The 25615-nt window shown below is 43.9% G+C and overlaps 6 protein-coding genes across 6 annotated transcripts; 5 read left to right on the top strand and 1 right to left on the bottom strand.

Moving 5' to 3' along the window:
* Positions 1-1522: 1522 nt before the first annotated feature.
* On the top strand, positions 1523-6260 carry LOC128305451 (L-threonine 3-dehydrogenase, mitochondrial). The gene is made up of 3 exons (XM_053042904.1): positions 1523-2231; positions 4966-5490; positions 5559-6260. Exons 1-3 carry the CDS (start codon positions 2045-2047, stop codon positions 5963-5965), a joined length of 1119 nt encoding a protein of 372 aa, XP_052898864.1. The 5' UTR covers positions 1523-2044; the 3' UTR covers positions 5966-6260.
* Positions 6261-8012: 1752 nt separating this feature from the next.
* LOC128299014 (caspase-1-like) lies at positions 8013-9012 on the top strand. Its single transcript, XM_053034851.1, has one exon. The coding sequence runs from the start codon at positions 8013-8015 to the stop codon at positions 8796-8798; it is 786 nt and encodes a 261-aa protein (XP_052890811.1). The 3' UTR covers positions 8799-9012.
* Positions 9013-9608: 596 nt separating this feature from the next.
* Positions 9609-10787, bottom strand: LOC128310569 (caspase-1-like). Its single transcript, XM_053047241.1, has 2 exons — positions 10717-10787; positions 9609-10652 (listed from the first exon to the last, which is right to left on the bottom strand). The coding sequence occupies exons 1-2, from the start codon at positions 10785-10787 to the stop codon at positions 9764-9766; spliced, it is 960 nt and encodes a 319-aa protein (XP_052903201.1). The 3' UTR covers positions 9609-9763.
* A 2911-nt stretch (positions 10788-13698) lies between these two features.
* Positions 13699-14691, top strand: LOC128296974 (caspase-1-like). The gene is made up of 2 exons (XM_053032514.1): positions 13699-13772; positions 13857-14691. The coding sequence occupies exons 1-2, from the start codon at positions 13699-13701 to the stop codon at positions 14689-14691; spliced, it is 909 nt and encodes a 302-aa protein (XP_052888474.1).
* Positions 14692-16536: 1845 nt separating this feature from the next.
* On the top strand, positions 16537-22672 carry LOC128299005 (prominin-1-A). The gene is made up of 7 exons (XM_053034839.1): positions 16537-16545; positions 16758-16908; positions 16999-17069; positions 17145-17380; positions 17502-19517; positions 21774-21830; positions 22434-22672. Exons 1-7 carry the CDS (start codon positions 16537-16539, stop codon positions 22612-22614), a joined length of 2721 nt encoding a protein of 906 aa, XP_052890799.1. The 3' UTR covers positions 22615-22672.
* Positions 22673-22993: 321 nt separating this feature from the next.
* On the top strand, positions 22994-24150 carry LOC128298579 (uncharacterized). Its single transcript, XM_053034348.1, has 2 exons — positions 22994-23494; positions 23584-24150. Exons 1-2 carry the CDS (start codon positions 22994-22996, stop codon positions 24148-24150), a joined length of 1068 nt encoding a protein of 355 aa, XP_052890308.1.
* The last annotated feature ends 1465 nt before the right edge of the window (positions 24151-25615 follow it).

Here is a 25615-nt window from a genome sequence, read left to right as displayed (position 1 = left end):
ATTAGATACAATAAATTTATTTTCAGTTTTGTTAATGTATTTCTCCAATGAGTCATCTGAATTCATGGATGCAATACAAATGAAAAAAGGAGTTCCCTTTATAACTTTTAGGTACCTTTTATAGTAACTTTTTAAAAGAAAGAAGTCAACTATGTACGTTTGAAATCACAAATGATCAGAAACTCTTGGACTCGATTTGCGTGGAAATTCGAGATACGCGGATTTTTGCGTGGACTGCCTGTATAAACAATAATGCTCCCGGATTCGAGATACGCGGAACTTTCGTTGATTATAGCGGTCCGCTATAATAGTGTATCTTGGGGTGTTTGGTTTTAAATTGCATGCAAGAAGCGAGAGTTTGATTTTCGGAACAATGTCAATTTGACACTTTAGACTGGTATGTCAGTCAGTCGTTCTGTAATCGTCGTAATAAACGGACGTAGTCACACGCCACACAAACCATAAAGCAGATTTACATCGTTAATTAAAAATATATCACAACGTAGGATCCACCTAGATAATCGCGGTACAAAACATTGGTACTAAACATGGGGAATGCCTGTATTCTTTTTAAAGCAAAATATCAATTTCAATAAGAAATCATTGCCCTAAGGAACCCTTTGACGGTTCGGAGAACGAATATCTTCCAAGCAATGTTGTTTGTTAACTAGGATAAATTATTAATAATTAAACAAAAATGAAATATTCTTCGTTTTATTTGAACTAACTTAACGTATGTTGTCACTTTAAGGTTAGTTTTAATATCGATATTAATATTCTGTCCATCGAAACATATCCGCTAACGCATGGTTCTGCTACAAGATCTCACTGGTGCGACATTGGCCAACAAACTCCAACCCCGACGCAGTGTAATAGAAATACAACAACAAAAAATGCTAATACCGACACGTACGGTGCGGTGCAGTCATCTCGTTCCCGCACGTTGCACCATAAGCCAACGCAGCGGAACCTGTTCTCTAACATCCGTTGCAAGTTGCATTCTCGTCCACGCCACGCTTGCCGCTCGCAGAAGGGTAACGGAAGGGCTAAGGGTAACGTGTGGGGGGAATAACGTGCGCGTTGTGTACGATTCTAACCACGATCAAATCGTCACACCACCGCCTGACGACAAGACGCTCCGGGGTCGCGTCAATAAATTTCGCTTCGGCCGCAGTAACTCGAGCGGGCCATCTCCCAGGCAGGCATGGTCAGCTTGCGCTCACATTCGCCAAGTATGGGCGAGAAGCAGAAACCAAAAAAAAACCCAACAACAACAACAACATTGTAGCAACAAGTACGGCTGCGCACGAGAACGAACGGGAGCGGGAAGGACTCTCTTCGTCCGCCTGGTACGATCACACAGACCTGCACAAGGGGGGGGGGGGGGGGGGGGGGTGTTGACTTGCCTGCTGCAACCCCAATGGAACCCGCGGTTCGACCAAACAGTGCGTCCCGCACGGGGTCGCCATGGTCGCAAAAATATGCGCACTCCGGCACGGGAGTGCCTTTGGAGGGAGCATCAGTCCAAAGCCGCGACTCGACCCGAACGGACTCGCGCTCGCATCGATCCCGCATATCGGCACATCCGTTTGGTCCTTCGATTCACTCCTCCCTCCCACAAGCCACCCCTCCCAACACATCCCCTTTTATCAGGCCGACCTTACCCATAGTTCCACACGTCCAGAAGCTGTGCCATTGTGTATGTGTGTGAGTTTGTGTGTGTGCGCGCGCGGTTGTGTTCGGACATAGGAAGATAATTTGGCGATCCTCCGTGCTGTATCATTAGCGATCCTTCACTGCCCAAAACCCTACCAACCGGATCGATCGTATCATATTGGAATTTCCTTTTGGGCCGTTCATTCGTCGCCGATTTTTTTTACTTTCGGCCCTTGAGGTTGAGGTCGCATATTTTAGACGAACTCTCCATAAGGAAATCTTTCCGCGTGGTGTGTGCCGCAAGGAGCAGCTTGACATCGAAAGTGTTTTTTCCCCCACACTAATCACACACTGATACGGCTTCTCGGGTTGTGGAGCGGGTAAAAGGATGCTGCTACGCAAGGCTACGACCGCACTTGGCGGATGTTTACGCCAACCGTTGCACCGCAGCTCGTCAGCCGAACGGGTACTGGCTCCGTTGGTGGCGGCACAGCAACAACTACACGCGGCCCCACAGCGCCGTTGGCTGTCCAACGGCGGGGGACGAAAAACGCATCCCAAAATCCTCATCACAGGTGAGTTCTCACGCAGATCGCACCGGGCAAACGCGGTACGAACCGTGTGTCACACCGAATACGCGTAACAGGGCGAGCCCCTGCTCATTCGGTTTAGCTCAATTGAGCACTCAATTGAGGAGTAAATTGTGATGCAAGGTTAGCAGCAAAGCGTACGCACACTCGCGTTGCTAGGGGGCCGTACAGTTTCTAAGCGGACGGCAGTTTAGAACTTGTTTGGCCTTATTCACTCCCAAGCACGCGTTCCCCTTGGTCGGTGGTCTGTGCAAGCGTGCCGAATGCTTCTCTCGGTCTGAAAATGATGAATGAAGAATGTGAATGTGAACAACACTTGAAGAAGCAAAAATGTTGATTTAAACTCATCAACACCAAACCGATCAAAATTAAAAGGAACAATGCATGTTTTGTTGAAAATAACAAATGAATAAAGTTCTGTTCGTATGGGTTGAGAAGATCACTACTCATTATACCAGCAATATGATACATAGCTTCAAAAGCTAAGTGAATAACTACGATTTCATTAAGGAACTTCGGTTTGGGTAATGGGAATGCTCTAGACTTTGTTATTTTAAGTTAATTTTAAGAAACTTATACGCCGGTTGATAAGCTTTCTAATATAAATACAAATACAAACGCCACCGTCTAATTTATAACATCATCTTCACTTTTGTGCGTCATTATACATCAAGACCGCATGGTATGAGTGTCTATGACGCCGTGCCAGAGCTGGAGAAGACTAGAGGAAATGGAATTGGGTGGAATTGTACAGTTCGTACGATAAATTTAGCTTCCATCGTATCTGGAAATGTGTTTTAATTCCTATTTGATAGATTCCTAGGAGCGGCTATTAAAAATCTTTTTGAACCTAATTTGAATCCAAATTGTGAATAGATTATACAATACTCCATCTTAAAACGTGTAAAGTCTACTTGTTCTAGAAAGCTTTGTGGTCTACAAGGCCGATTAATTATGGTTAAATTAAATTTAACAAAGTATGATCACACTCTTGGCCCAACTTAACGGTTGGTGTCTTACACAATTGGTGGCTTGTGTGTAGCGTTTGTTTGCTTCCTTATTCATATTATAGCTTTGTTTCTATGTTCCATTTTACAACTATGATGATTGATCGTTTCATTGAAATTGTTTGCAAAATTAGAAGAAATCATCGCTTACAATGAAACAAATTACTGCTGATTTGCGATACACACATAAGGGCTCATCCAATTATGACGTAACGCAAAAATTGTCAATTTTCGACCCGTTCCTGCCCTGTTGTAACAAAAACGTAACACTTAACGCAATCTCCCTCTATTAATTACGTAACATTTCGTCGATCCTCCCCTCCCTCCTTGTTAAAAAAAATGTCAACATGTTTTTTAAGTAATTAATGTAATTCCATCGTATTTGGACAAAAGCAAAAAAAAAACAAACATACTGCCTAATAAATTGACTACTCTTATATAGCTCCAGTATTCACCTATGCCACTGAGACATGGGTTTTGTCCAAAACTGATGCTCAGAAGGATGTCTAGCCCCGTATGTGTGCAAGTACAATGAAGGAGCCGTTACAATGACGAGCTCTATGAACTATACGACGAACTCATTGTCGTGAGTTAGTCATGTCATGAGAATAACACCGAACGACCCAACCCGTAAAGTACTTTTAGGTCGTCAAAGTTGTTTATGAACAGAGGAGGCGTTGGTGGGCCAAATTAATATGGAGTGATGGGGTTGATGGACGCATCATCGCCATAAACACTGTGATATTGTATTGGCAGATGGCGAGGCTCGACCGTGGATGGTTTAGAGGACTCCAATATCAATAAAAAATTGCTTATTTTTTGGGATAAAACGGTTAAATTGAATTGACAAGCATCGTAAAATTCAGCACCATTAGGATCAACTATTTTAGCTGGTATGCTGACTTCGAACACGGCCATACAAGCACCGATCATGATGCCGCAGGTTCTAGTTGTCAAAAGTTGATCATTGTATCGTGAATGTGCGTCCGAGCACCAAATGATATTGAATAATGAATTGATGCATGAATAATGATTGATGTATGATTGTATGAAGCTCTTTACGATAGTGGATAACTTCTGAGACTCTTTAGAGCTTTTCAAGCTCAATTTTAGATTTGTGAGACGAAGATGTGATGTTATGTGATAATGGATGCAAACTAGATCCACTATTACACACCGGAATCCAAAATCACCATCTAAGTGAACATCAGAAGTTATCAATGGATGGGCATCAGAAGATACCAAGAAACCATCGACTGGCAGATATATAACATGGAATTTGTGTTAAAATCCCTTAAATAAGTTAATTTGTCATACATGAACTATGAAGCGGTAATCTAAGTATCATCTTATTGTATGTTACGTAACAAAACCCCATCTCCCCCCTTTCAGCGTTACGTAATAATTGAATGGGCCCTATTTGAATTCATTTGCTCTACTGCAGCAGACAACCTAAACGGAAAAACCAGCATGCATTCTCGTCAAAGTAGGTTTGATTTTTAATGCTGGATTTTCCGTTTGGGTTTGTCCACGGGAGTTTCGCAATTGGTAGAATAACTTTACAGTTTACATGAATCCACAATCAATGAGTTTCATAAAGAGAAAATATTTACCTAATTAACTTTTGCAAGTCCAGCAATATTTTATAATCCACGGCGTCATCCTCTGTAAGACGATTGTTTTCACACTCTATACGTCACATATCTCCACAGGTGGACTTGGTCAGCTTGGTGTCGAATGTGCGAAACTTCTGCGAGGCCAGTACGGGGAAGAAAGCGTAATTCTGTCCGACATCATCAAACCGAACAACGAGATCGTTAACAGCGGACCGTACATCTTCGCCGACATTCTCGACTTCAAGGGTCTGCAGAAGATCGTTGTCGATCATCGTGTCGACTGGATCATTCACTTTTCCGCACTGCTCAGCGCGATTGGTGAGCAAAATGTTCCGCTAGCGGTGCGCGTCAACATCGAGGGCATGCACAATGTGCTCGAGCTGGCCAAACAGTACAAGCTAAGGATCTTCGTACCGAGCACGATCGGTGCATTCGGACCGGACAGCCCACGGAACCCCACACCGAACGTGACGATTCAGCGCCCGCGTACGATCTACGGTGTATCGAAGGTGCATGCGGAACTGATGGGCGAGTACTACCATCACAAGTTTGGATTGGATTTCCGATGCCTTCGGTTTCCGGGTGTGATTTCCAGTGATCCACCCGGCGGTGGTACTACCGGTAAGTGAACGATGGGTAAACCAGACGAGGACGAAGTTTTTTACCAAGCGTGTCCGATTTCATTGCAGATTATGCCGTCGCCATATTCTTCGAGGGACTGAAGACGGGCAAGTACCAGTGCTACCTCAAACCCGACACGCGTCTGCCCATGATGTACATCGAGGATTGTCTGCGATCGTTGCTTGAGTTCATGACTGCCCCGGAGGAGAAGTTGCAACGGCGCGTGTACAACGTAACTGCCATGTCCTTTACACCGGAGGAGCTCGTTGAGAAGCTGTCCAAGTATATTCCGGAGCTGCACGTCAGCTATCGACCAGATAGCAGACAGCTCATCGCTGACTCGTGGCCACAAGTCTTTGATGATTCAGAGGCGCGCCGGGACTGGGGCTGGCAGCACAACTATGACCTGGACAAGCTGGTAGATCTTATGGTCCGTGATGTCACCGAAAACTACATCAACAAGTCGTCACAGTAGGACGGCTCCACGTTTTCCAGCCAACATTTGGACCATCGAGTGCTGCAATAAACTGTGTATACCTGCAACAACAGGTGCTGTTATTCGGTGGACTCTGCCAGTGGATACTATCCGAAAAGTATTCAACAAATGTTGCTTACAGAAGACGACAATAGTGCATTTACCTGCACGAGTTCCGCATATTAATCCAGCAAATTGTACTTTGACAAAAGGACTGTTGGCTAACAATTGTCATTCCTGTAAATTCTCAGGCAGCTAACGATGAAGTCACTGTAACCTTGGCAATCTTTTTTTGTATCAGACACATCATTGGTCGATTGATTGACATGGTTTTTCTAATTAGTTTTAGTGAACCCATTTCAGTCATTTAACACGCAATGGAAAATCAAAAATTTCGTATATTGAAAATCATAATATTGATTATTAATAATTGATGAAGGTTAAGGGTATCATAGCTTGATGAATATTGTGAAACTTGGTGATTACCTGAGTAGCCATAATAAGGAATCTAGACTTAGAATCTTGAACCTTGATATCAACAAGCAGATAGGACAAGGACAAGGATTTTTCTCAAGGAAAAATACTTAAGATTAGTTGATAAACCCCCCCCCTCCCATCTCCGCCTCCCCCTCCCTCTCTCCATTAATCCGTTATATGATAAATGGTTAATCCTTTACCATATAATTTGTAACAAAGAGATGAGAACAGTCGAGCAACTGACATTTTATTTTCATAAGCTTTATTCGTACTGCAGGTTTCACCTCAGCTGCTTGTCCACTGGATGTAGCCGTAGCCTGCTTCTGGTCATACCATAGCAAACGTTATCTGCAAAGCAAAGCAAATCAAAATCAAACAATATAGATGAAAGCCAAAAGGAAGCGATTCGTTTCTACGGGAAACTGTAACAACACTTAAACACATGAAGAAATACCAAACTAATAATGTTTTTTTTTGCACTAAAGAACATTCCGGATGAATGTGCTAGAGATGTGCGCGCTGAGTAAGAGTGAATGAGTGAGTTGAAACCTTCGAGAGAGTGAATGAATCGAAGAGTTTTTATAACTCCTTTAACCTCAAATCTCAATCTCAAAAGAGTTATACTACTCTTTTATTCACTCTTACAGAGTGATTATAAACTAAAGTGTGATAAAACAGTTTTACTCACTCCTGAGTGAGTTTCTGGTTGGCACAGAGAGTGAGAGTGAGTATTCACGCAAAAGAGTGGTAAAATCATTAATGCACTGCAATACTCTTTAATGAATCGCAAAAGAGTGAGAAAAGGTTTCATCAGTAGTGTTTACTATCTCAAAAGAGTTATACTACTCTTTTACTCACTCTTACAGAGTGATTAAAATCTAAAGTGTGAAAAAACAGTTTTACTCACTCCTGAGTGAGTTTCAAGTCGGCACAGAGAGTGAGAGTGAGTATACACGCAAAAGAGTGGTAAAATCATTAATGCACTGCAATACTCTTTAATGAATCGCAAAAGAGTGAGTAAAGATTTCAAATCTTTAAACCCATTCTTTGACTCTGATTCAAATCATTGAAAAGAGTGATTATTATTCTCATCTCTAGAATGTACTATACCTCCTCCACCAATACGACAAGCATTACCTACTCCCAAACCATAATCCAAACAGGAGATCCTCCAGTGGTTTACAATCAATGAAATGTTCTTTCCTACAGGTGAATTTGTCAATGATCTTCCTAAAGTCAAAACAAAAATTAACAAGTTATGTCTTACGTAAGCTTTTGTTCCGTTCTGGCTTTGAACCACTATCCCAAGAAACCCTTTAATGAGAATACTCTTGAACAAGCGATTACTGTACCAAAAGGGATGAATTGCAAAATTGTCCATCCTGAAGACGTTGTTGGTAGGTGGTTAATATAAGCCAAGAAATCCGTCATGTGTGTGCGGATTTCTTATCACAAGAAATTTTCGGAACGTTTATCTTATCGCAACAATTCTCACAACATTGTGTTGATTTATAAGGATCGACAAAGCATGGTTCGATCCAAATACGGCCGAAACGTGTGTTGTGTGATGATGTACAGCAAACAGCAAAATATTCAGTACGGAGTTTATAATACGAACCATCGAAAGCGTGGAACCGCATTGGTCTTTGTCGTTCACGAAGATCGAAAAGGATCACATCGGGATCTGAAAGACCTGCAGCAAGTGCTCAAGCATTTACAATTCGATGTGCGTTCATATGAAGATTATACAGCAGCCGAAGTGCGAAAAGTGCTGGCAAAAGTTTCAAAAGAGGACCATACCAACAGTGATTGCCTGCTGATAGTGTCGATGACCCACGGTTCGAAGGATAGACTCGCCTTCGTAGGTGGCGATATTTTTTGTATTGACGAGTTGTGGATGGACTTAGTTGGTAACAAATGCCCATCCTTAATTGGGAAACCAAAGCTCGTCTTCGTACAATCTTGTCGGGGAAAGAAATATGACGTTGGATGTTACCACTCATTTCTCCAAGTGGATGCCGCACCGAAAGCAGTTCAACCTGTAAACCTATGTTTGCCTATGTACGCCGATCTGCTGGTGATGTACTCGACATACGAAGATCACGTTTCGTTCCGTAGTGAAACTGATGGTTCCTGGTTCATACAGTCCCTGTGCCAAGTGTTGGGAAGCGATATTAGCAAGAAGGATCTGCTTGCTTTGCTCACCCATGTAACGTACCTCGTATCGTGTCGTTCGACTCCACCGCAACCAGGATCTTACAAACAGGTGCCAGTGATGAACTCATCGCTATGCAAAGCATTTTACTTTGTGCCTAAGCTAAGCAAAGCAACTCATACACAGCAAGTACAACGCTAGGCACGTGTACGAGGTACGAATTCGCAGAAACGATGGTTTCAACCGTTGGGGGAGATACGAATCCACATCAATGTGCAATAAAATACATTCGATACACTCGGGGAACTAGTAACTGTTTAAATTTCTTAAGTGCTTCTGCACGCACATAAACACACCCAATAATCAGTTTAAAAAAAATTGTAAATGGTACAGGTAACGTGTAGATAACAAATAAAAAAAATCCCCAATCAATTTGTTCATATTTTCAATCGTCATATTTTATTAGTGTTGGTAGCGCGAAAAACGATAAGCTGTGACGCAAATGTACGTCATCAATAAAAAAAGTGTTGATTACTCACTTTCATGGATTACGGCACATCGTAGTTTCTGTCGATCTAATGCAAAAATGAATAATTGTATGATTTTTTTTTTAAACAATTTAAGTTTTATTGCATCGCAAGATGAAGGACCTGCCCGGTATTGCTATCTGTTTAGTTAAAAACAACATTTTCATCCTCCAACGGGTATATCATCAACATTGATCCAATTCCTCGAATGAAATCGGATCTTTTATAAAACATTATTACATTCAATCATATATGTAAAGCTCGTGAGATTTTAGATTATTCACTTCTAAATTACTAACAGACTCTACTCAGCAACATTTCTTTTGGAGAATATTATCTCACATAAAGACTCTAAATGTTGAGAAATCAGTTCATGTTTTCAAATATCCATTCAAAATTGTTTAATTCAACCTGTAAGAAGATTGCTCTAATGAACTATTTTTATCGAACTATTTATGCGATCCAACATTTTTGCGTACAATTTTTAAAATCACTATCCTTCTATTCTTCATGTAGCTAAATTCACAGAAACTATTTTTGTGATACTATTTTTATTACCGCTACTAAATGGAGAAACTACAGGACAAACTTTCGTTTTTTTTTACTAAGCATAATTGACTTACTTTGCGCAACTTTGTTTTATGTCACAGCCGGACATTCATCCACTGCCACGGGGGAACGGTCCGGTTTGCAATTTTGTGATGGGAAATACAGTAGCTTCGTGAGCATTGACTTTATGCACGGCATCTGTTTCATTGCATCAAGATTTTTGTTTCCGGGAACGTCCGATTGATACTGATATGCGACCCTTCGGGAAACACCAGTAAGGATGTGCAAAAGCTCCTGGCGGTGGGCTTTCACCACAAGCTCCAGGCTGAGCGATTGAATGAACCAAGATCCGTTGTCCGTGTTGCGCCACGCGTAATACCCATCACAAGTAGAGTACATCACTAGCAGATCGGCCATAGTAGGTATGACATAGTGTATCGGTACTGGTGCTGCCACCGGCAATGGTAAAACCTCCGCAACCATACGTTTTATCCTAGAGCCAGCATCCAGCTTTCTACCTCTGCAAGCCTGGATGAAAAACAGCTTCGGTTTTCCGAGCAACGATGGACACGCATCACCAATGAATGGTTCCCACAATTTATCCGCTTTGTAGCACTTGTCTCTCGCGTATAGGCAATTGTTCTTCTTCCCGTGTGTCATCACAACCACTACGAGACAATCGTTCTGGGAATGATCTTCACTAGCAACCGATTTTATGTTGGCAAGAAGCTTTTTTCGCTTTAAATCATCGAACTCGCGCACATCAAACCCGATTCCGCTCAACACCGAGCTAATACTATCACGATCCTTATCACTACCTTCTCGTTCCGCCATTCCATGGAACTGCACTTGGTTGATGATAATCGCTAGTCCGCGGTTTGGATGACTCGTGTCATAACGATCGTCAATTTCTGCTGCTACGCTCCTCGATACAGGCGTAGGCTCTGTGGGAGCGTCCAATGCAGAAGTAGTAATAGTTCTAAAATTAAAACAAACATCACATCCACGATGATGCACATTGGGAATTATTGGATGCTACTTACAAATTCATTGATCTGGAATCGAATTGATCCGTTGGTTCGACCAAAGATGTCGATGATTCCAATTTTTCCATTTCCATATTGCTGGCGTTCAAAGTCACACCAACTAGTTCACTTTGCACGTCTCACTACGAATAACGCACTTTAAACCATCTAATATATTAGTCACTGAAGTGCATTTGTTATCTTTCGCGATAAGGTTTATCAGTAAAATTATTTCCCGTAAATGGTTCATTCAATAATACGCTGTGGTATCTATCGTCTGAATGGGTGATACAATTTATTGATGATTGCAAATCTATATCCTGTTCCAGTTTCAGTGTAGGGAAAAGTTATTACGGTAAGAATAATCATTGCACCACACAAAACTCAAACAATCTGAAACAAGCTGAAAAAGAACACTCTTGATAACAACGGAGGAGTTTGAAATTTTGTATTCAAGCGTTTTCCATCAGCCGAAAATTTAAAATCAAGCGTTTCGTGAAACATTTCAGCTGCGTTGAAATATTTCAAGTGTGCAGCAAAATGATGTTATAGCCAGTGCGATATTCTAGCGGACCACGTGGTGCAGTGCATTACATTTCTCGATAGATGCGTTTGTGCAAAAAAAAATCATAACCTCACCCAGTGTTAATTGGAGATATTCTATCTGAGGTCAAAGCCAAAAGTAATGTTTTCCAAAGCCAAAAGTAAGTGGATGTTTTCCAATAATTTAACATACATCTTTGAGCACTGAAGCAATATTGTTCATTCAACATTTTGGGAATTAAAGCAAACGTATCCGTAAGAATAAAAAAAAATAAAACCACATGATGTTCCAAAATGATTCCTTCTCTTAGGTTTTTACTTGGTAACCAGATAAAAAGGGCATAAATTGTTAAGGAGCGTCCAGACTGTAGACCATAACAGTTATACGTAACAAAATTTTGTTATGTTATACTTGTTACGCGTAACAAAAACAGAATAGCGAAATGTCGAATCCGTACCGTAACATACGCTCGAATTTAGCAAATTCGAGTTGTTTTGCTCCGGGAACAATTTTTAAAAATTGGCAGTTGATCTAAGCACGGAATTAAACTTTTTCCCATGGTCTTTGTGCGAAAATAATGTATTTCAGCAATAAAATAGATTCTTGTTACGCTACGCGGGGGATTTTGCGTCCACACTTGTTACGGTCCGTTCAGTGTTGCCAAATCATCCTAAAACGCAATTTTATGTCAATTTGGTTGCCAGAAACGCCGATTTTCTGCTCGAAAACCATTCGAGCGTATGTTACGCTTACAGTCTGGACGCTCCTTTAGAAACGGCACGAATTCGAAATCAGTAGATTTCACCCTTAGTATGGACAAAACCATCATCGTCCAGGCATGGTAAAACGAAAGGTGAAATTTAAAATACAACCTACGATAATGATTCGAATGATGTTGAAATCTGAAATGAAAGCCGTCAGCAGATTAAGAATTGAAAACACATAACTCACACACAGCCACCGAGTATTGAAATCCAGGCTGGAAAATTGTTCCTGCTATGGGGTAGTGATGGAAAAGTTCTATGTTTTGCGGAACGGAACAGATCCAGCTTATTTTCTTACAGGAACGGAACAAACCCAGTAGCTAGAGAAATTTTAAATAATTTTGCTTCATATGATATTTATATATCCGTTAATAACGTATTAGTGTATCACCATGAATTCATCGCTACTATCGACGTTAATTTTTAATCGGAGTTCTGAAAACATCATTGAACAAATGATGAAATTCAAGAAGTAAAGAAACGAATGGTAGAACGACCTGGCACATATAGGCTTATTTTACCACGTAGCCGGATATTCAGTCCTTGCTACGGGGGACAGATTTGGATGGCATTTTTATCCGGTTCGTTCGTGTGAAGCCCAGCACCGACATGCCACCGGGACGGCCCAAAATAAAACATACAATAAACTATGTAAGATTCAAATCGATCGCAACTACAATCATTCACGAACGTGGGTATGTTTTAGATAAGTGGTTTGTTGAAATTTCTTATACGTTGGTCTATTCTGCCGATCGGGCAGTATCTGTCCAGTTTTAGAGAAAATTCGTTCCACAAAGAATCTAACCTTCTAAGCCTATACAACAATTTCGTGACACATGAACAGCACGAGAATGGAATACAACATAATTGGTTATTGGAATAGTTACCTTAAAAAAGGATATCAATTTTACAGAAGATCATTGCACAAATGTGAGCACATTCTTGTTTCTATGAGTATTGTTTACATTCCACTACAGCTTTAAGCAAGAGTAACAGAAGTAAACCATATCGTTATAATCTTCGCAAGACGAACAATTGTAGGCCCAAAAAAACCTACTTTATGTTTTTTTTTGCACCTAGCTTCGATCGTTCCATAGAAGGAACATTTTGATGATCTGTAAATAAAAAATACTTCAATTGATTGTCTTAAATGGCGATGTAGCATATAACTATGTATGCATATTTACAGCCGTCAAACCTCTTTACCCTTGCCAAATCTCTTTGTCCAAACGCATAGAAAGCATAAAGATGCTTTTAACAAAGGCATTATCAACAGTCTTTTTATTCTAATCAGTCTGGTGTCTTTTCTCCTTTGCATGTAATTTCGTCGTACATGCGAATCACAAGCTATATAACTTCTGGTGCGATTTTTAGGATTTTTATAAAATAAACTTAATACATCTAATAATAATACAATACATTAACTTAATAAACTTAAAATAAACCTTCCCACTAAAACAAACATAATAAGTCATACCACTCTGCGCAAACTTACCGCCGATACTTCCGATAGAACACAATCCTGCTTCATCAAATCGCAAGATAACAAACAGATAAGCGTAAAAAAAAGAAACCGATAAGACTTATCTAAAGCAGCAACTTGAGTTTCAATTCGGTAAACTCGATGGTGCGCCTAGAAGGTCGCTACAGTTCATTGCGACCGGTAGAAAGTGAAATTTCGCAACGTTCAGCATGCCGAACATTCCGAACAGGAGTGAAACTATGGAAGCCGCAGACGAAACCGACACTAGACCTACTGAATCGTCGTAAGTAGTTTTGTTGTGTGTGTTTTTTTTCCCCAAAAAGTAGCATTTATTTAATGGGTTCTCTTTATATTTTGCTTCCCGCAGGCAGATTGAAATTACATCACACAGCCGCAGTCACAGAGGGTCTATTGTAGACACGCCGAATATGTCAGCGGCACTAATGGCAGAACAATACAGCACAAGTCATCCAAACCGTGGGCTAGCGCTTGTTATCAATCAAGTGAAGTTTAGCAGAATGGCCCAACGGGATGGTAGTGACAAGGATCGTGATAGTATCTGTAAGGTGTTGAGCGATATCGGATTTAATGTGCGTGTGTTTGATAATCTAAATAAGAAGAACCTTCTCGCGATGCTAGAGAAGATTGCCAACGAAGACCATTCGCAGAATGACTGTCTGGTGGTGGTAGCAATGACACACGGCGATAAGGAAGTTCTGTATGCGTCTGACGATAGCTACCCGGTGGGCCGTCTGTGGGAACCATTTGTTGGCAATGGGTGCAAGACGCTGCTTGGTAAACCGAAGCTGTTCTTCATACAGGCTTGCCGGGGTGAAAGATTCGACGTTGGCGTCAAAATGGCCAAAGTGTTAACAGACACAGTCGATGCACGATCATCGTCGGAGCAACTGCTGTATGTGATACCTACCATGGCGGACCTGTTGGTGATGTACTCTACGTACGATGGACATTACTCGTGGCGCAATCCCATCAACGGTTCCTGGTTCATCCAGTCGCTCAGCAGTGAGCTGGAACAGAACGCACACTCCAAGGAGCTGCTACATCTGCTGATCGGTGTTTCGCGAAGGGTCGCCTACCAGTATCAATCGAACGTTCCTGGCAATTCGAAAATGGATGCAAAGAAACAGATGCCGTGCATAGTGTCGATGCTGACCAAATTGGTCTACTTCCCCCGTAAATAGGTCTACTTCCAGTGTCTCTCTTCAGAGTACAAACATCGACTCAACAATAAAGTACTCGCTTTTGCGGGGGGTTTGTTTTGCAATGACTGCATCTCTTGCCTTTTCGCGGACCGTTCCGAATCGTGTCAGACACGTGCATATCGCCGTAAGACCGTAAGGCTCACCCGAACAGTCCCATCGGGATCCTTCGGTGGACATGCGTAAGCGCATCCAAACTTTATACACCCTGTCCTCGGCGAACTTCAGTTCCCAGTTAGCTTCGGTACCGTCCAGCCGTTTCACAGTGGAGTTTTAGTGATCGTGACAGCGAACTTCAATGTTCCCAGCTAAACGATAAGATTGTGAAGTTTCTCCAAGAAATTGCTTTGTTATAGCTACAGCCAGGATAGCTTCGTGTTCTTGCATGTAAATTACCCCAGTAATTTAAAGTGTTTGTTAATGGTACTGCCGAATGTTTTGCCATCCAGTTCCTTTAGTGCTCGTTTGCTTTTGTTGCAATCAATAAACACCTCCTAAAGGTAGTAATCTAATTAGCGTCATTTCTTGTCGACGTGTCAGAAACCGAACCGTTTATCAATTGCGTATGCACTTGTGAGCTCTTGCTCGCAGCACGGTACATATTCCTGAACTACCTGCAAAGATTGATGCGAAGATGAGCAAATTGTTTACGGCACATCAGAAAACATTCAATCACACATTCGGCAGTCCAGTTGTCAATCTGGCGCCGTACTCCGGCAGAAAACCTTATGATGAATGTCACACGTGTACAAAACCGTACGAGTGCGGGAGGCACGTGCCCCTACATTATTCAAGTGCAATGCGATGTGCGGACACGGTAGTGGATACACATTTTACAAACTACAAAGTACGAATCGTGTGCTCCTAGACAGTTTAAATCCGGTTTTGAGGGGTTCCAAGTGCGTATTCTTTCTCATGAAATGGATACAACGCCATTGCGTGTGTGCGTGCATTAGATGCAGGTTACTCTGTTACCCTGTCTGTGGTGAAATCGTCCCACACGTCCCGAACGAAGGTGGCACCGTGTAGAATTACACCTCAAGAAGCCTTACGGAAGAACGGAATCTGCTTATGGGGCTCCGCAGTGCAGCTCCGGGCTTTATATTAATTTCTTACTTGTCAATTGAAATAACTACTTGGTCGGTGAATGATTTGCAAACATTTTCTGCTACCGTCAGGGTAAGGGATGTACAGCGTCTTGATATAACTTCGTCATCGTGTTATCGTTTACCTCACGGTTGACTCAATTCGTGGAAAATCGTAATAACTGATACGTTATCATTTCTGTCGATTTCATTGCACACGATGTTCGTCACAACTGATGTACCGTATTTTAGCGTGTATAACGAACCCCCCAGATGAATTATCCAAAATTTTAGGAAAAAAGATTATTTTTCGTTTTTTTTCCTACAATTGGAACAAGTTTATTGTTACAATTAATTTTGAACATCTCCCCACTGATCCACTGTTTTCCAACACCTTTTTCATTGTCACCATCCCCGTCATCACTATCTTCCTAAATTGTATCATCCTCAATTCCATCAAGATTGTTACCGATTACGTACTTTTTAAAAGGTTTTGACGACAATCGCTTCGTCCCCATTGACCCATTGGCGTTTATTTTATTCTTCCTGCAGGAGTCAGATTCGAATCAGCCCCTTGCATCCACTTACTCCATTCTTCGCTTATCAAACCCTTAAGCGGTTTGTTGAGGCTGATGTTCATTGGTTGCAGCTGACTGGTTAGACCTCCCTAAAAGACCCCCTTTTAGAAACGTTTTGCTTTAAGCAGCATTTTGTTTAACTTCTGCTGGTAGATCACCTCTAAATGCATCAGGTACAAGCATTGCTGGTTTATCATATAAGACCCGTTTGAAAATTAGCTATGCCATCCAAAATCACACACACCATCAGAGGGGTAGGGCAACTGTTGGATGAACAATAATTCTGCTATTCGCGAACCGGCTCCAACTTAAGCCATGGTAGGTATGGCATACGGCAAATGGATTCGATGGACATCGAATGGCTAATATTCTGGACGTCGTTTAGGAGCAGACAGTGGCCATCCCGCACGACTATCCCGAGCCGGTGGCGACAGATAGCTACATCATACCAACGCTCGGACTCTACCATGGTTCGTTTGTGTTTTCCTATCTGTCAACCTTCCTGTCCTACATCACACCGTACGATCTGCCAGTAGGTAAGAGTATTCTGACCCATTTGCGCCACTCCCTCGGTGGCACACATACTACCGTTACGAGGTGGGCCGGGTCGTAACTGTTGATAAAAGTCTATTGCATTCTAGAGCTGCTGCGCGATGCGTTCCATACGAAGGTATCCTTCTTTCAGCTGATCCTCGAGGTGATTACTACCGCGCGGGAAACACAACGAACATTGTTTCGGCGGGTGCTAAACTTTCTCCTTTTCACGTTACAGGCCCTCAAGGTGGAGTCGGGATATATCTGTCTGATAGCGATCTTTTTCCTGATATCGCTTATACCGCTCTGCTACACGATCGCCTGGGGATGTGCGAAGGAACCGGACGATGATCTGAATCCGGGACCGACCGTCGATGCCATCATACAGGCGGAAGAGCTATCGCTCGAAGAATCTTTGCACTGCCGGAAAAGCTTTCTCGGACTAATGCTACAGGTCGTCATACTGCTGTTGATGTAGGTTCCGCTTATCGCTAAACATCAAGATAGCGAACCTTCATTGTGTTGAGGTGTTTTTTATCAGCCTTTCTTGGTTTTTTTTGCTAACTTATCGCACGCATTACTCATCTTTTCACAGCGCCGGCGTAATAGCAATGTTCGTCACCAACGAACAGATTGCCTCGGCCGTCGACCACACACCCACCGTCGTGCGGTCGTCGCTGCTGGATGCGGCAACGTTTCTGCGTGACGCAGAATCACAAATGCGATACGTGATTGCTGAGGGACTTGCCACGGCGACCGAACGCATACGGAACGATCTGGAAAGCGTGGACAAGTTGCTCGGCGAACCGATCCAGCACCATCTGGCCCTGTTTACCGGTATCGACATCATCTTCGAGTCGATCATTGAGATCAGCACGAGCAGCAGCAACCTGTCCCGGCGGATCCATCTGCTGCAGGATGCACTAGCCAGGGCAGCCAAAATTTCGTACGAAGCCGAGTACCGGCTGGATGAGCTGCAGATACAACTGTCCGTACTGCAGCGCCAGTGCACGTTCCGTGATCGGCCACTGTGCGACACGCTGCGGATTCGAAACTTCGAGGATACGGGTCTAATAGAGCGGATCCGGAAGCTGCAAGTCGACCGGACCCTGGCCAAGCTCATGGCGATGGGTGAGGCTAGTCGAAACAGCAGCATGCACGCATTAACGCAGGAGCTAACGCTAGCGCGTGCAACCTTTCGCAACTACGCCGTAGATGTTAGAAACGTCACCGAGGATCAGGCAGATCAGGTGCAGGAGCGGCTGGAAGAATTGACCACCGATACCCAGGCGACTATCGGCATTCTTACCCAAACCATTGGGCAGCTTGTCGAGCAGGTAAACCATACGGCCAACTTTTCCGATTCGTTCTTCGATCGGTATCGGGAGGTTGGTGCAATCTTATGGTTAGCTGGACTCGCCACCACGATCATGACCCTGCTGGTAACACTCATTCTGCTGAGTGCACTCAGCTGCGGTTGTTGCCACGCGGACAATAAGGCCGGTATCACCCTCATCCTGGGCGCCATCTGTATCTGCATCGCAAGCCTAGCCCTGTCGGGTTTCACCATGATGGAGATGCTTCTCGGTGCACACGGTCAACTCTTCATCTGCCATCCACTGTACAACGAGCCGGAATATACCGTGCTGCAAAAGCTTATCGACAAACCGGGACTGATTTACCCGACCGAGCCACAGTACGGCATCATCGGGGAGTTGTTGCGACAGGCGGCACCACCCGATGCGCGATGGTCCCAGCCGGTGCAGATATCACTGTCGACAGCGCTGAACAAATGCGAGCAGAGCCATGGATCATATTCCACCTTTCAGCTCGATGCGCTGCTGAATCTTACCGCTAAGCTCGAGCCCCATCAACGGCCCGATCTGGAGCGTGCAATTGAAAGTGTTGGCGCCAGCGAGGAACCCTTCCACGGGTTCACCGTGCGCATACAGAGCATCCTGGAGGATATGCTGTACGATTCCGACCTGAATCTCACCGGTACGCGCATGGAACTAACGCAACTGTCACCCGACAAGGACGTACTCACCTTCATCGATCAGCTGCAGCGTGTGTCGGCACAGATCCAGGACGTGGCCACAGCGAGCCGCATGACAACGCTCGGCTCCCGCGCCAAGCGCTTGCAGCTTTCCCTGCTGGCTCCACTAGAGCAGTTGCGCGGTGACATCGTCTACCATCTGACGGCGCTCGAGCTCCAACTGTCACCGTGGGCAGCGCAGGTTAACAAAAGCCTAACGCATCTGCGCAACGCGCAGACCTTTCTCGACACGGAATCGGCCGAGGTGTGCTACAATCGCAGTGACGTGTATCGCGCACGGTTACGAGCCCATCTGGACGCTTATCGGAACTACACGGCCACCGTGCTCAACGATCGGTGTGCGAGCTGCCGGCCCCTGTTCGACATCTTCGATGCGATGCGTATGCTCTTCTGCCACCACATTATGGATCCGATGAATGGGCTCTGGTTTTCCGCCTTCTTGTGTCTGTTCCTGTGGGCTGTGGCCACGCCGCTATCACTAATGCTTTCCTCCACCTACAGGCGACTCGAGATACTGTCCAGCAAGCTGCAACACTCTAACAGCCATCGTTACAAGTGAGTAACAATGAGAAACGGCACTTTTTTATACGAGGCTTTTCACCAGTCCTTTCTGGTATCACAGAAACAATATTGATGCTAAGAGGGATGATTTATTTTTCTTCCGCATTGGCTTCTCTTTTATGACACTGTTGTGGGGATTTTCGTTACCTATGCTATGCTACCATTCACATAAATTGTGGGGTAGGTTCTGAAACTGAATTTCTGTATTAGTTTTCACTTTTCACTTCACTCACTACTCACTTTTGTCCCTCTTTTCAACTGTTTTCCAACTCTCGTTTCCTCGCTATGGTCTGCTCTTTCTCGTGTACTTGTTCGTTTAGTTTTGTTTATCCCTGACGCTGCGATCGTTTTCATCCTGTCACCTGTCACTGCGCTAGGGATGTCGCAACGCCAGGGACGTCGAACCTTTCGTCGCAACAGACACCGAACGAGTTCTTATTTATTCTATCGCATTGTGCTATGAAATACAGCCAGTGCTATACCGCTGGTTAAATTACAATAGGTACGATACGAGTCTTTCATGTAAAATCTTTCAACATTAAAGTCTCTTCATACGTAATCGTCCAATAATCCATCATAGTAACCGTTGACTATACAGGAAATCTGATAAGATTACGAGCAAAAGGTTCGAGTTTTATATGAAACAATGAATAGTAAAATGTGCTCAAAAAGAACCTTCGTAGGGCGCACCAATACATTCACAAAACGATAACAAGTTACAAAAATTCGAGCAGATACCACATCTTTCTTGTTCTTCTTTAGCGACAACATTAACCTCAAGAGGTCTAGGCCTGCCATTTCTGGCTTTTTTTTTCTTTATTTTTAGCTGGATAATCGAATTGGAATGGATTTTAGCGACCGTTGGTGTATTGGTAACGTGACCACTCTTCACACGACAGGACCGGTCCAATATCCCATCTGGACCAATCCAGAGCAGCTAGGACTGACTATCCGACTACGTTATAAAATAAAGTCTAGTAAAACAAAAATGGCAGACATGACCTATAAGGTCGTAACGCCAAGAAGAGACAAAGAGAGAAAAAGAGCAGGATAATCAATCCTGCGCATGGAGTATTGATTCTGATGGAATTTTGCACCGGTCCTGTCGTGTAGAGCCATGGCCGCTACCAAATATTGCTATTCCAAAACATCCAATTCACTCAGTATTTATTTTCTTATGGGTTTTTGGCGAGTTTTTTTTATCAATTCTGTTTTACCCAATGAAAACAAACTATCAAAACATTTCTTACTATCAAAACATTTAAAATTGTTCTAATATTTCAGGAATTTCATACGACTTTTCCCATGTAACTCGGGAAATGATCGTACATTATTTCAAAACTGATACAAAAATATTCAGCGTTTGTTAACAATGCTGTGATAAATATTTAAATAATCTGCAAGCTGAGGGAGTGATTAGTTGTGGCAATAAACTACTGTAGGCATTCCGAAACCCCAAAGTATTGTCCGATAAATAATCTAAAATGTTTCCAAAGAATGGACTTCTTCAAATGAGCAATTAAAGGAGAGGTTAAAATCTAACCTACGATGATTCCTCCTTCACAGTTCGTCTACTTCCTTGAGCACCTTGACCAGGTCAATATCTACCTTACGAAGTCTGGTTAATGCTTCTTGCCCTAACATCGCTTCGTGTTAGACGTCACTTGCCACAGCAATTGTTTGTGGCTGGAATACTCTATAGAAATATCGACGTCTCTAGCTTAATACTACTAAACTTGTTATATCAGAGGCTATATAGGCTTGCTGTAAAGGTCCCTTAATTTCGTTGATAATGACTCTTTAGCTTCGTTGCGATGATTTACTCGTTTATTGCTAATTTTTACTTCCTTTTCGGCGAGCAAACGCGGTGCGTAGTGGATTCGAACGTAGCTACGTGCTGGACGTTGGCAGGAGCAGAGAGCGAGATTAAGCTCGCCAACGCTTTGATATCCTGGTGCAAACGTGCACCACTAGCTGTCCTATTCTAATATTATCTCTTGCTCTGCATTATAATTCCCAAGGATCTTTTCTCTTGTTACGCCTTGTTTGCGCCAGGTGACGTCCTGGTCGCTACAACTCTATATGATATAATCTTGATATCTGCTTGAAACTGCCTCAAAACTCAGCGAAAATAACGAATGCATATTAGGACTAGAAAAAGACCATTTCTAGGACCATATGTATTCATTGAATGATTGAAATTCATAAAACAATAAACGAAACATTATTTTTCCCATTTTTTTTTTTCAGTGCTCGAGCTTCCGTTCGGGACGATCAACGGGAATCCAGTCACTGGTCAACGCAACGGTAAGTTACTGTCCAGCATGGCCTTCCATATTTCTTCTATGCTCTCCATACCGCTTGCTAACATCGTCAGCAATCTGCCGGCGCAAAAAAAAATACTAACCGAAACATTTCTACCTCCACTCTCCTTTTGCCTTTCATGACTCGACATGCCATACGACATCGCCACTTTCCACCATCATTCCGAATTGGCCAACATGGAAAACTGAAATTGATTCGCTCGCCATTCCAACCGCGGTTCCACCAACCAGATCCACCGTCAGTGTCATGCAGGATATAGATAGATCTAATTGGTAATCGACTCGTGATCGTTCGAAATCATCCAAAGAATCGCCGTTTTTCTCACACAACCGCGTCATGTCCACTCGTTCCACATCAATGTCCTCCGGAGACCGGAGATCAGAATCTCGTTCGAACACCATTGCACACTGCCATTGCCAACCGAAGTGTTAGTAACGAACAGAGCGTATATTAAGGCAGCCGCGGACAGAATCATTCCGATCACACCATACATTCCGCGACAGGCACACACACACACCCGAACGATACGCTTGCATTCTCTCTTTCTCTCCTTCCCGTTCCTTCCCAACACACACGGCCACGAAGATCCGTCTCGGTGCACGTGAACGCGGTGGCCGAATCCAGCACCGACGAGGAGTTCCCGCACTACGCGGCATCCGGCAGCGACGAGGAGGCCGGCACCGACGAAGGTGCGGTCGTTATCGAGTACATCGAGTTGCGGTACGAAAATGGCGACCCCACAAACTACCGCGAGAGTTTGATCTAGCGATGAACGGCGCCATGTGGCTTATTTGTTAATATTTGCCTACCAGCTACACGTAAATAAAGCGAGCGAATGTTATTTCTGAAAACTAACGTACGAAAGGTGTAGTTTTGTGTTGTTGCCACCCTGCATGTACTCGTTATCACTTTCACGGCGTTGCTCAACATGATGTGCTCTCGCAGTTCCTCAACGCATTGCACGTTCCATCTGCGGGCGGTATTCTTCGGGCTTATCAGCAGCATGCGGGAAAAATGGAAACACTTTCCCTTTTTTCCCTTCCATTCATATTGGCAACACTTCGCTACATGACTTCAAAAAGGGCCCACCCGAAGCGTCTGGCGACTCAGTTCAGGTTCGTCGCTTGTGGAAGTTTGCGCAAACAATGCGGCACTGTAGTTTGTTCGCGCTGGCGATGTCCGTGCTTGTGCTGGCCGAATGTGTACTGACGATGGGATCGACCACGCAAGAACCACTTCATCCAACCGTTAACGCTTCGAAAAAGTTTAAAAGTGGCCGCCGTGAAGGAAGGTTTCTTGGCCTTCTTGGACTGCTAACGGGCCTCACGCTGGTGGACTCGCTCGACGATGACAGCGATCGTCCACGACGTTCGGGGTTTGTGAAGATTGACGTCGGCCACCCGTCCGCGCTGGACGCATTCTATGGGGCGTACGGTTACGCCTCACCCTACTGGACCGGTGGGTCCTCGATCAACATCAAGATTCCTTTTCGACCGCCCGGTAGCGAGTTTGAAACGATGGCCGTTTTCCCATTCCCGGTACACTTTCCGCAACATGGAGCGTCACATTTCGCGTCCGGTTCAGGCGTGATCGAGCCTCGTCCGACTATTTTTTCTGATCCCATCCCAAGCACATCAAACGGATCGGTAAGTAACGAAAGACTTCAACGATCGAACAAGCCACGAACGTGTTGATAGGTGTGTATTACTGATTGTATCCGCTTTGTTTCTACTAGGGAACGGTTTTAGCAGATGAATTGGAACGTCCATCTTCAAGGAAACAAAAGTTCACGCCTAGGAAAGGTACGACCGTAAGCAGTAGAGCTCGTCCCAAGGTGAGTCCCCCGAGAACAATTCGAAGCACGCTTCGGGCGGATGGTGAAGAGGCTGACGATGAGATTAATACCACAACGATAGAGCAACCAGAAGCGACCGATATGATAGAGCTACAAGACCCCCCGCAAACGGTGGAGCCTTCCGTTAGTAACGATCCAGATGTTTCCCCTCCTAATACACCAACCAATCATCATGCGCCCGTTTCCGAAGAGCCCGAACCAGCCACCCCGGCGTCGATCGTACAATCCGAGCTCAATTACGTCACCCAGCCAATGGTTCCATCATCCTACCACACCCACCGGCACAGCCTGGCGGATGTGTCCGCGATCGAGCTGACGACGAGCCCGGGACCGGTCGAGTTCCAGCCCAGCCGGACCGATCATTGGCAGGATTACTACGCCCGTGTCGCACAGGACGGGCCGAAACGACAGCTTGGCTTTTTGCCGATCGCACCGCGGGTGAATTAATTGCACACTCAATAAAACCTCGTTTCGCTCAGAACGCTCTTCCCGGTCCCGGTCTTTCATATCCTTGGCGCGACTCGGCGTACGTGCGACCGGTGCTAATGACCCGCTTACGTAACGCGCACAAATTCAACAATGGCCAGCATTATGCTCGGTGCCATAATCCACCTGCTGCGTGTGGGAAGGTGATTTTATGTCTCGAATTGGCACTGCGACGTTCTAAAAACGTTCCCACAGGTCCTGTTCGATCTCTCTCTCTATCTCTCTACGTAACATCGTGTCAACACTTGGTACGATCGTTTGTTCTCGCACCGGGGTATGGGCTAAAACTGTGTTCGAGTTTCAAGGGGTAATAAAAGCTAAAGAATAGATTGCTACACCTCACCCGCATTAGGCACCCGACCAGCTCGACCTGCTGCTTGTTTCTTTGGCTCTTTGTTTTGGCTCACCATCTAACGATTATCCCTGCCCGGGGGCGTAGGACATCCTACTGCCGCTGCACATTCGCACAGGTGGAAAGGAGAAGGGTTACGGGCGCTCGGGCGTCGCGTCTGCCATGATGGCGCACACACACACCTTCTACCTTCACCCGTGCATTCGTTGCTCGTGCAGCATGAATTAAAGGACCTTTTACCCCGGTCGATGGGTGGAGCACTGTTTCAGCTGTCCGTGATGGACACTTGTACGATGACTGGGGTTTTTCCCAGACGATATTCGTTCATTCGCACACTGCGAATCGCCATTTTGTCCTAGAAAATGGGGTAAATGAACGACCGGGCCCGGCTAAAAACCCCGGCTGCCCGACGTCTGCACGCGAGCGTACCAGCACCAATGTTTTGCTACTGGTTAAAAAAGAAAACGAAACCATTTGTGGTTGCTGTTACCGTGCGTCGGTTTGTGTTTTTTTTTCTTCTACAGCTATAAATGTGTCCTTGGAACCATGCTAATTATGTCTCCTAGCCCTAATAACCAACCAAAAAGTCGTCTGATTTTACTGTGCGTCTGGCATTTTTAAAGAGAAATTAAAAAAGTTGATTCCCTTTTTTTAAACTTTTATATGACTTTCAAATCAAAAACAACTACGACTGCGTGCTTTAGAACTTCATTGAAGAAATGCATTGCGAAACAAGTTACTTGAAACTCTACAACTTTCAAATCGTCAAATCAGCGATATTAATTCTAGATCAATCAATATCACCCTCTGTGAATAATAAACTTTTTATCGAACAATTACAACAAATAGATTAGATAACATACAAGACAGGATTTTTTTTATATTTCATTTTGTTTTATTTATTTTTCCCAGATCGGTTACAAAATTTAGTTCCGCGAGATACAGCAATATTGCTTTTCAACGACTATTACTACTTCATTATTTGTACCTTCAGGCCATATCGGTTTATCTCAATAATTGCAGTTTAGTACGTTTTTTAATGCTCATTTGCATAAATCCTGAAAACTAATATCT

Source organism: Anopheles moucheti, chromosome 2 (genome assembly GCF_943734755.1).
Source record: "Anopheles moucheti chromosome 2, idAnoMoucSN_F20_07, whole genome shotgun sequence".
NCBI lineage: Eukaryota > Metazoa > Arthropoda > Insecta > Diptera > Culicidae > Anopheles > Anopheles moucheti.
The sequence above is the reverse complement of the archived record's forward strand: the minus strand, read 5'-3'. Positions and strand labels throughout refer to the sequence as shown.

Bases quoted from the DNA above. Each gene is read 5' to 3' on its own strand.
- LOC128299005 (XM_053034839.1), top strand. The intron at 16,909-16,998 runs GTAAGAGTATTC...TGTTGATAAAAG, and splicing joins ACCGTACGATCTGCCAGTAG to TCTATTGCATTCTAGAGCTG. The intron at 19,518-21,773 runs GTGAGTAACAAT...TTTTTTTTTCAG, and splicing joins TCTAACAGCCATCGTTACAA to TGCTCGAGCTTCCGTTCGGG.
- LOC128310569 (XM_053047241.1), bottom strand. From the start codon at position 10,787: ATGGAAAAATTGGAATCATCGACATCTTTGGTCGAACCAACGGATCAA. The intron at 10,653-10,716 runs GTAAGTAGCATC...TTTTAATTTTAG, and splicing joins GATTCCAGATCAATGAATTT to AACTATTACTACTTCTGCAT.
- LOC128296974 (XM_053032514.1), top strand. From the start codon at position 13,699: ATGCCGAACATTCCGAACAGGAGTGAAACTATGGAAGCCGCAGACGAA. The intron at 13,773-13,856 runs GTAAGTAGTTTT...TGCTTCCCGCAG, and splicing joins ACTAGACCTACTGAATCGTC to GCAGATTGAAATTACATCAC.
- LOC128299014 (XM_053034851.1), top strand. From the start codon at position 8,013: ATGTACAGCAAACAGCAAAATATTCAGTACGGAGTTTATAATACGAAC.
- LOC128298579 (XM_053034348.1), top strand. From the start codon at position 22,994: ATGCGGCACTGTAGTTTGTTCGCGCTGGCGATGTCCGTGCTTGTGCTG. The intron at 23,495-23,583 runs GTAAGTAACGAA...TGTTTCTACTAG, and splicing joins CAAGCACATCAAACGGATCG to GGAACGGTTTTAGCAGATGA.
- LOC128305451 (XM_053042904.1), top strand. From the start codon at position 2,045: ATGCTGCTACGCAAGGCTACGACCGCACTTGGCGGATGTTTACGCCAA. The intron at 2,232-4,965 runs GTGAGTTCTCAC...ATATCTCCACAG, and splicing joins TCCCAAAATCCTCATCACAG to GTGGACTTGGTCAGCTTGGT. The intron at 5,491-5,558 runs GTAAGTGAACGA...ATTTCATTGCAG, and splicing joins ACCCGGCGGTGGTACTACCG to ATTATGCCGTCGCCATATTC.